This window comes from Saccostrea echinata, unplaced genomic scaffold, assembly GCF_033153115.1.
Source record: "Saccostrea echinata isolate AGI-Se365-2 ecotype Australia unplaced genomic scaffold, CSIRO_AGI_Sech_v1 ptg000053l, whole genome shotgun sequence".
In the NCBI taxonomy this organism is placed as follows: domain Eukaryota; kingdom Metazoa; phylum Mollusca; class Bivalvia; order Ostreida; family Ostreidae; genus Saccostrea; species Saccostrea echinata.
The window spans coordinates 1,884,381-1,894,870 of record NW_026889802.1 but is presented as its reverse complement, the minus strand read 5'-3'; the positions used below and the strand labels follow the sequence as shown (position 1 = coordinate 1,894,870).

General features: G+C 35.5%; 1 protein-coding gene across 1 annotated transcript; it reads right to left on the bottom strand.

Moving 5' to 3' along the window:
* Positions 1–505: 505 nt before the first annotated feature.
* Positions 506–4,993, bottom strand: LOC133204504 (F-box/LRR-repeat protein 15-like). The gene is made up of 5 exons (XM_061340254.1): positions 4,889–4,993; positions 4,621–4,764; positions 3,983–4,534; positions 2,012–2,143; positions 506–1,926 (listed from the first exon to the last, which is right to left on the bottom strand). Exons 2-5 carry the CDS (start codon positions 4,668–4,670, stop codon positions 1,743–1,745), a joined length of 918 nt encoding a protein of 305 aa, XP_061196238.1. The 5' UTR covers positions 4,671–4,764; positions 4,889–4,993; the 3' UTR covers positions 506–1,742.
* Between the last annotated feature and the right edge of the window lie 5,497 nt (positions 4,994–10,490).

The following is a 10,490-nucleotide window of genomic DNA, read 5'->3' as shown; positions in this document are numbered from 1 at the left end:
CACAGCCCCTTCCATGGTAGGGTAGGACCACTTATATATTTTTAACTTTTCAATACTGAATGATTTCTGCTTTTCTGTAACCAAAGTGCTCAGGTGAGCTTCAAGGCCCATTGGGCTCTTGTATTTAATCTTTAATAATAAAAATATATGCAAGAATGAAATTTTTGCACAAAAAAAAGAGGTCTGGCATAATTAAGCAAATGAAGTTCCTGCAAATAAAAGGCGACTTACAGTACAGTTTAACATTACTTCTAAGTCATGTGTGACAATGTGCAATTACATGTACATGTATAATAATAAACTTAATACAAGTATTTACCAACCAGCAAAATGAATTGTAACCAAATTTTAACATTGGATTTTCAAATGATGCATAATTTGGGCAGCTGATACGGCACCAAATCCAAAGTCTGCAGGTCCTGTTGTCAGAAATTGTGGATGCTGGAATATCACACAGCACATTGAAACTAAATTCAATTTTACTACTCATACAACAAAGTCTATAATGTAAACATATTTTTATTCAAAATAAAAATATTAAATGATAAATTTTCACAAAATACAATTTTCAATTGCTTGTAAAGATCATCAGTTCTTAATTGGTAACAATTGCAATAGACAGATAAAATACAACAATTTAACAATAATTTAGTATACTATGGAGACCAAGGGCTGTGATGCCCACTTGTGTATGATACAATGATGTCAACATCATGTTTGGTTTTTTTTTTCAAACTGTACATTTCTCTACCAAAAGGGGGAACTGAAATTTATATTAAATTATGACTAGCTTCTTGGCACAGATTTAGTAAAGTGAAAAAAAAATCTACCTTGTCACCCATCTGGAAAATGTAGGTCAGATCCAGCATCCAAAGCAAGTCCAGTGTGCATCCTTAGATGTATCATCCATGCAAGTTTGGTCAAGATATAGCTAATAGTTACTTGGAAATGAGATCTGCTCCAAAAACTTTAACCTGGTCACTCATCCAGAAAATGTAGGTCAGATCCTGATCTGAAGCAAGTCCAGTAGTGAGCATCCTTAGATGTATCATCTATGCAAGTTTGGTCAACATAGGACTTATAGTTACTTGGAAATGAGATCTGCTCAAAAAACTGTAACCTGGTCACTCATCCGGAAAATGTAGGTTAGATCCAGATCTGAAGCAAGTCCAGTATTGAGCATCCTTAGATGTATCATCTATGCAAGTTTGGTCAACATAGGACTTATAGTTACTTGGAAATGAGATCTGCTCCAAAAACTGTAACCTGGTCACTCATCCGGAAAATGTAGGTCAGATCTAGCATCCGAAGCAAGTCCTGTAGTGTGCATCCTTAGGTGTATCATCCCTGCAAGTTTGGTCAATATAAGGCTTATAGTTTCTTGGAAATAAGATCCGGAAAATGTAGGTCGGATCGAGCATCCGTAGCAAGCCTGTGCATCCTTAGTTTATCAACCATGCAAGTTTGGTCAACATAGGGCTTATAGTTACTTGGAAATGAGATCTGCTCCAAAAACTTTAACCTGGTCATTCTTTAGCTGAATTTGCAGCATCTGAAACCTTGACTGGTATAATGAAACACACTAGAAGCATCCTCCATGCATCTCTGATTAATACAGGGCATAGAAGTACTTGAAAAGAAATCTGCTCCAAAAACTTTAACTTGGGACGCCGACACCAAGGGCATTACACAAGCTCCCCCAACTTTGTTGAGATGAGCTAAAATTGTAAAATTGAACAATTTTAAATCTGTATGTTCAGACACGGTTTTCTGTGCCGGAGCCCTGCCAGTCCTCTGGGAGGTTGTGGTGGTCGAACGTCAATTTTGACTCCTCTATTTCGGAGCTTATACAGACTGTTTTCAGTAATATCTCTACATTCACGTGCCTCTAAAGCTTTCAGATTTTTGGCATATTCTGCTAGAATCCTACAAAGCAAAAATACAAAAAAAAATTATTTTTCTAATAGTTTTCAACGTAGACATCTTATATTGAAATTACAATGATACTTGCCCAATAGAATCATCTGAGAGTCTCCAGCATCCCCTAATATTAAGGTGACATAATGAAGTGGCCTCTCTGGCCAGAATTGCCATTGCATAATCTGTGAGTCCATAGATTTTGGCCATTGACAAATACCTCAACCTTTTGGTAATAAATGTAAAATGCAATGAATAAAAATATTCATATCATGAATTTCTATTTTACAAATATCTTATTATTTTACTCCCCTGAAGTTGGGGGGGGGGGGGGGGGGTAAAGGAGTCACCTTGTCTGTCTGTTTGTCCATTCAATCATGCAGGATCAGAACTTCCTTATAGATGAACATCAGAAAATCATACTTTAAAAATTGCTTATGACCTGAGGGTCTGTCAAGAATTAAGGCAAGTTCAAGGTCACAGGCAACAAAGAAAAAGTGGATAATTTGAGCCCAGTCCATAACTTTCTTAAAAAGAAACATTGGAAGTTTATAATTCACACAAATATTAATCACTTGGGAGTGTGTAAGGACCTTGACTAAGTTTAAGTTCAGGGTCAAGAGCTGAAAAAGTGTATATTTTGTGTCTGGTCCATTTCTTTCCAATGGAGAAACATTGAAAGATCATAACTTATAACTTGACCAGATATGTCATGACCTTGATCACTTACACAAGTTACTGGTCACCGGCAGAAAAATTTATAATTTCTGGACATGGCTTTTAATAGAAACATTGGCAGCACATAGAACAAAAAGACCACCTGGAGGTGTCACCTAGACTCAAGGTCATTTGGGCAAGCTCAAGATCATTTTCATAAAAAGAAGTGGTGTATAACTTTGCAAGAGAGAAACTGCCAAACACTGGATGCAACCATACAAACAAGAGGCACATTCCCATGAGCACTTTGGCTAGAGAAAAGCAGAAATCAGTTCAGTATTGAAAAGTTTAAATAAATAAGTGGTCCCCCTATCCACCCTCAAAGGGCAGGGTAGGGAGCCCCCCCCCCTCCACCCCCAAAGGGCAGGGTAGGGAGTCATGACTTACACAAAATTAAATCTACACTACCTGAGGATGCTTCCATATAAGCATGACTAATCAGGGATTTGCTGTTCTTGAGAAAATCTTTAAAGATTTTTCTTACATATTCCTATGTATAACTTTGTATTCCTATGTAAAACCATCGAGGTCCCACTCTAACCCCAGGGGCCAAGATTTGAACAAACTTGAATCTACACTACTTAAGGATTCTTCCATATAAATATAACTAGTAAAGTCTTTGCTATTCTTGAGGAGAACATTTTAATTTTTAAAGAATTTTCCAATGTAATCCTAGGTAAAACTTTGATCCGCCATTGTGGCCCTACCCTACCTGGAAAGGGGGGGGGGGGGGGTCATGATTTGAACGAACTTGAATCTACACTACCTGGGTATGCTTCCATATATATACATGTCTAATCATGGCTTTGCTGTTCGTAAGAAGATTTTTAAAGATTCTGCCTATGTATTCCTATGTAAAACTTTTATTGCCCATTGTGGCCCTATCCTACCCTACCCCAGGAGGTCATCATTTGAACAAACTTGAATCTACACTATATAATAAAGCTTACACATAAGATTCATTTTTTTCTGGTCCAGTGGTTATTGAGACGAAAATTTTAAAAAGATGCCATTAAATTTTACCCAATTCTTAATTATCTCCCCTGAAAAGGGGCATGGCCCTTCATTTGATCAAATTTGAATCCCCTTTCAAGGATGCTTTGTGGCAAATTTGGTTGAAATAAGCCCGGTGGTTCTAGAGAAGAAGTCGAAAATGTGAGAAGTTAATAGACGACAGACAGATGCCAGACATCCTTCGATCAGAAAAGCTCACTTGAGCCTTTGACTCATGTGAGCTAAAAAGTGAAGCAGGGGTATCATTTTGAAAAGCTCACTAACAGTAGTGAGTACCTCTAGTTAATCTAAATTCTAAAAATTTTATAGAGACATTGAATGTTCTTGGTCTTACTTTTTACAACGTATGGCAAGAAGTGTGATTGCTTCATCATTGACACCCCAACATCCAGTGAGATCGAGGCTTTCTAAATTGACACATTGCATGGCTAACACTGTCAATCCATCAACACTGACCCAGTGACAGTCACTAAGGGAGACAACTTTCACATTCTGACAGTTTACTCCCAATACTTGGAGAGAACTATTAGTCACAAAAGAACAATTGGAAATATCCATTTGTTGAAGCTTGGGATTTTGTTTTAAAACAGGCATTAATACAGCATCAGTCAGCCAATCTTTAGAGTTGCGCAATACAAGATCTTGAAGACTTGAGTTGTTTCTTGTCATGATGGACAGAGCACCTACTGTCATTTTGTTAGCAATACGACAAGTATTTACTGTCTTGTTAATGCTAAAATACAGGGTGACCATCTCTAACCACTGCTTGGAAACTCTCCTCATCTGAAACTTTGTCTGGAGAGGAAGGCAAGGCATAATGTACTTGAACACCACATCTTCCCATGGTATATCAAGGAATTTCAACTCGCTCTCATTGTGTTCCATACTGGAAGAGGGGTAAAAATAATTATTAAATGCTGTTCAAATTAACAAAGTGTAACATTTGGCAATTTATTCATTTATGTTACTTACTAAACTTCAGTGTCAAAACTCTTTGGCTCAGCAATTGTCGTTTCTGCCATTCTGTGCTTAATGGTAGCATACAGGTATTCTCAAGCACATAAGTGATTGCTATGATATATAACCATTGTATTTCATGATGTTATTGCCCAGTAACTGAAATATATTCACATAATCATATATCTTCACCTGTCATTTAACCACGAGTTATACAATGTGGCAGTTCACGTTGTTGTTTTCTTTTTTCTCTGTATCTTTTTTTTTAAATATCATTTTTTACCTTGAAAAACCTGTTCCCAGTGGGCAGAAAAAAGGAGAACGGGCCTTCTGCTGGCATCTACATCACAACTTAATGTATTTTCTACATCAGATAAACACTTTCGGCCTTGAGACCAAATGCTGAGAGTTCCGATTGATCGGTTGAGTTTTGAACTTCGATCCCGATGTGAATTACTGTCAAGATACATGAAATTTAACTTGTTGACCCTAAGTCAAGGTCATCCAGTCAAGTTCAAGGATATTTAAAAAATGAGATATTTGTCCACATCTCAAATAGAGAAGAAAAAAAAAACTTATCACATCCCCCCCCCCCCCGTTTCCTACGGATCTGGCCCGAGGCCATAATAATTAGATAACATCAAGTTTGATTTCTTTTGTTAAGGTGAGACTGAGATCAAAAAGTGAGCGGCTATTGTCTTAATTTTATGGCACTGCATGCAGTGGTGTGCTTTTTAGGCCACCTGAGTCACTCAGGTGACCTATTGCTATCTGTTTTCGTCCGTCGTCGTTTTTTTCAGACCAGCGAGCTACAGATCTGCAGCTAATAGCGAAAATGCATTATTTCTTTGAAAACTCCTGTGTATTAAACAAACTCACTAGTTAGTTTATTTAATACACAGGAACAGAGAAGAATGGGTAAGGGTGCCTCTTCTCTGCTTCTGGGTATTATGTAAACAAACTAAGTATATGGCTATTATCAGCAAGGGTGTCTCTTCCTAAATTGGGATTTTCATGGCTCTTGGGTCAGGGGTTCTTATGTTTGGGCGGGACTCTATTGATAATATAGTGAAATTGCATTTTTTCTTTGAAAATCTTTCTTTCTGCTCCTGTCTATTAAAAAAAGAGTATATAGTTATGATCAGTAAGGGTGCCTCTTCCAAAATTGTGAAATTCATAACCTCTGGGTCAGGGGTTATGGTGTTAGGACGGGGCTCTATTGATTATATTGTGAAAATGCATTAATTCTATGAAATGCTCTGTGCTTCTGTGTATTAAACAAACTAACTAGTACATAGTTATGATGAGTAAAGGTGCCTCTTCCAAAATTGTAATAATTGTGGCCCCAGGGTCAGGGGTTCTGCAGGAGGGGGGTCTGATGTTAGGGCGGAACTCTATTGATAATATAGTGAAACTGCATTAATTTTTTTGAACATCTTCTTCTCTGCCCCTGGGTATTATTTCAACAAACTAAGTGCATGGTTATGATAAGCAAGGATGCCTCTTCCAAAATTATTAAATCCGTGACCCCAGGGTAGAGGGTTCTGGTGAAAGGGGGCTCTATTGATTATATTGTGAAAATGCATAACGTCTTTGAAAATATTCTTTTCTGCTCCAGGTTTTAAATAGCAAAGAAACTAAGTTTATAGTTATAATGAGCAAGGGGGCTTTTTCCAGAATTGTGAGTTTCATTTCCCCTGGGTCAGATGTTCTGGTGTAAGGATGGGGCTCTATTGATAATATAGTAAAAATGCATTAATTCTATTAAATAATCATATCTGCTCCTGGGTATTAAGCAGATAAACAAAATGCATAGTTATGATGAGCAAGGGTGCTTCTTACAATGTTTCCCAGAGTCAGGGGTTCTGGTGTTTCTTGGGGGGGGGGGGGGTTGTCTTTTGATAGTGTCGAGAAAATGTGTTGATTCTTTGAAAAACTTCAACTAAGTTCATAGTTATAATGATGAGGGTACCTCTTCCAAATTGTTGAAATTCATGACCCTGGTTCTAGTGTTAGTGTTGGACTGTGTTAAATCTGTAGTGAAAATGCACTATTTCCTTGAAAATCTTCTGTGCTCCTGGACATATCGGAGACAAACAGAGTAAAAGTTTTAATAAGCAAGGGTATTTTTACCAGATTTTTTAACATCTGGGCCATTTGGTCAATTGTTCTGGTTCTGGCCAGGACTCTTTTGATTTGTATTCTACGGAGAGAAGTTATTCCCCTTTGCCATTCGCTTTTGATAATAAATCACTGTAAATAATGTACTTGAAAGGTTAATAGAATAAGAGAATTATGCAAGAATTTTAATATATAATACAGAAATTATTTTCGTAGTTTTAATGGTCAGATGGACTTGTAAATAACAGATAAATAAAAATGAAACAAAAATAACTTATCTTTTTTAATTTTCTTCAAAGACCAAGAGAGGCCAATTTGAGAGATTATAAAATGGGGTTAAAAATAGTACCGAAGAATTTTTGTTTTGTTAATAGTCTGCATGGTGATAGTGATAAATGGGGGCAAGAAGAACTTACTTTATGAGTTGTTAATGAGTAACAGACTAATTATTTCGTTGATCCTGGTCATCCCATTTCTCTTGATTTAGGCAATAAAGCTTCATCTACCAGTTTATTTTATACTTTTATGGATCCTTTAAATTTTTGTATTCAGGTGACCGTTAAGGCCCTTGGGCCTATTGTTAAGATTCCATATCGACGTACGTTTTATCATGACCACAGATATTTTGATGATTGAAGATATTTTACTTTAATATCACATGAAATGGCCATGCAAATTTCGTGTTATACGTGTTATTTTTACCTTCCCTGTAACGGATGGGGGAGGGTAGCTCCATTCAAGCATTTGTAGTTTATTGACAGTTCAAGTGAATACCTGTGGTCTTTTTCAAACATTTTTTCAACATAATCATATATTTTAGATTTAATTAAAAAAAAACTTTTGAAAAGCAATCTTTTTAACATTGATTAAACTGAGGAAGTCGTCAAAATCAAGATCATTAAGGGATGACTAGTGGATGGGTAAGGGGAAGAGGGTCCTCCGTCTCAGCTTTCACGTTTTTCATTAAATTTTGTAGACTTATAAACACAGAGTAGATCCACGTTGTTTTTATTTATAATTTAACTGTACATTTTTGGGTTTAAAACCTGCCAAGCATGAACTTGAGTTTTCCTATTCCTACAGTGTACAGTTTAGTAACACTTGATACACAAGTAGCCTTTAATTATTCAGTGGTATCTGCATTTAAAGAAGATAGAGAACTTGTATCTAGAATATCTTGGCAAGGAAAACTGCCTTTATTACTACAAAAATTGAATATCACTTCTTTGGATATTTCGCACACAACCTTGAAAAACAAATTACAAGAGCATTACCAAAACAATATACATGAATAACTGAAAATCAGAAGTATATCAGACTCTGGAAAATTAGCTTTTATAGCAAAAATTGTGAATCAAAACAGCGCCCTTCCATTGTATATTGAAATTTGAAACGGGTAGCTATTCCAATTTCTAAACCCCCTATTCCTAGAGAAAAACGTTAAAGAATGCTATTCATAAAAATGTATATTGTTTATTGATGATGAAAAACATTTTGTATTATACTGTTCAAAGAATGACCAGTATAGATGCAAGTAAAATTATATATTTAATGTGATCACATACACCAATGATAATCCCATTAGAAAATTGTCAATCTTACAAATACTACAGCTGCTAGAAGGCTATGTTGTTTCTTGAAAAACTCCTCTATATCAGAAAAGAAAGCAAACAGTGACTTATTTTAAATTTTGTTTACCTCATGTTTGTCACTTTGTTATGTATATATTAACCGTGTTAATTAGTTTTATGTTATTAATGTTCATGAACCTTTAATAATAATGTAAATTGAATTGATTTTTTTTAGATAAAAAATCTATTTATAGAAAGGATTTCTGTGAAATTCTTTCAAAACATTCCTCCTCCTACAGTTTTAGTCATACTTCAATAAGTCTTGGTACACAAGTAGACTATGATAAGACACCTCTTTATTTTTCAGATAAGTCCGCATCAGTAGAGCTAAAAACTCGTCAGAGACTTAGGGTTTTTTTTTTTTGTTTTTTTTTTTTTTGTTTTTTGTTTTGATTAAAAAAAGGAGCGAAGGACTTTTTAGCGGAATTGTAAAAGGTGTGAATGGACATTTTACTGGAAAATTTATAGGAAAGAAGAAAAACCAGATACCGTCCAAAATCCGATGGACATTTTAGCGGACCTTTTTCGTGGAAGTAGTATAGGTAGAATACAGATACAGAGCTAGTCATGAGTTATAAATAGTGTAAATATGTTGTCTTTCGGTGTTTGTTTGATATTTTGACACTGTTTTAAACATTGACTGTAATTTAATGAATATTGTCTTGCTAGAAAGTAAATTATTCTGTTCAAAAAATTACTTGCATAAAAATATTTGTCTATAATTTCTTTTCAAAACGGAAAACGTATCAATACATTTTATTTAAGTTTCCGCTAAAATGTCCACATTCTATATCAATCTCCATTAACTCTCCACTAAATCATCCACTTTTTCCCGATAAAACGCCCTGTCAATCCGCTAAAATGTCTATTAACGCCGAAAACAACAAATACATGTTCCGTTGTGGATCCTTGGATGAATTTCTGTACTATTTGTACCTACCCTTCTCTCCACTGCCGTGTCCAAGTCATAACCCTGGACCATATTTGTTAGAAATGTGTATCCTCATAAGATTATGGTCGTGGACCATATAGGATTTTGATCTTTGGTCCGATAATAAAATTATTAAAATTTTTAGCAGGAAAGCAGGCATGTTGTGTCGTTCTTAAAAGTGGAGGTGGAACAAAAAGAAATTTACAAGGTACCTGGACAAAACTTTGACAAGTATAAAAGAAAGAAAGAAAGAGGAAACAAGCAAATTCAAAGAATTGTGGTTCCCCGCTTTCGGTGTCTTAGTAGTGGGGATGCAATTATTTATGGCGTATTGTAACTGTCTTGTTTGTGTGTCCTTCAAGCCTCTAGATAAAGGTCATGAAATAAAAAATGATATACCTTTCTGAAAGTTGTTGTCATGGGTAATGTACATGTAAAATAAGAAACTTTCTTAGAAAGCCAAATCTTCTCTCATTCAAAAGTTCTTACCAATGTAAAAAAAACTATGAAAAAGACTGAAGGTTAAACTTAAAGGTCAAGGCCACGAGGTAAAAAATCATAGCAGTTTCTGAAATGTCTTGTCACAGGTAATGCACATGACAAATATGAATTCTCTGTCTTCTCTCAATCAAAAGTTATAACCAATATTAACATTTTTGAAAAGTAGTTCAAGGTCAAGGGGTAAAAAATCATGGAACACTTGGAAAGATCTTGTCACAGGTTATGTACATATGAGATATATGAATGCCCAATTTCTTCTCAATCAAAAGTTATGACCAAAGTAAAAGTAATGTTAAATTTTTTGAACAGTAAGTCAGACTTCAAAGTAAAGGTCACGGGGTAAAAAATCATAGTATGTTTTGAAAGGTCTTGTCACAGATAATGTACATGTGAAATATGCATCTTTTTCTCATTCAAAAGTTGTGACCTAGGTTAAAGTTTTTTGTGACAGATAGACTGACAGACGAATAAGATTTAATGTCCCCTCGCTTTCGCGAAAGCGGGGGACAAAAAAGAAGAGAAAATTGCCCAAACTCAAGAAAAACTATTTTGTGGGGAAGGGTGGTTAAATTCCAACTTGTTGAAGAGAAAAGTTTATAAATGTGTGTGAAATATATTTGTGTGTAGGGATGGGGGTGGGTCTAATTTAAAACATTATCTTCGGGGGGAAAAGGGACAGTTCCTAATACTACATGCCTGGA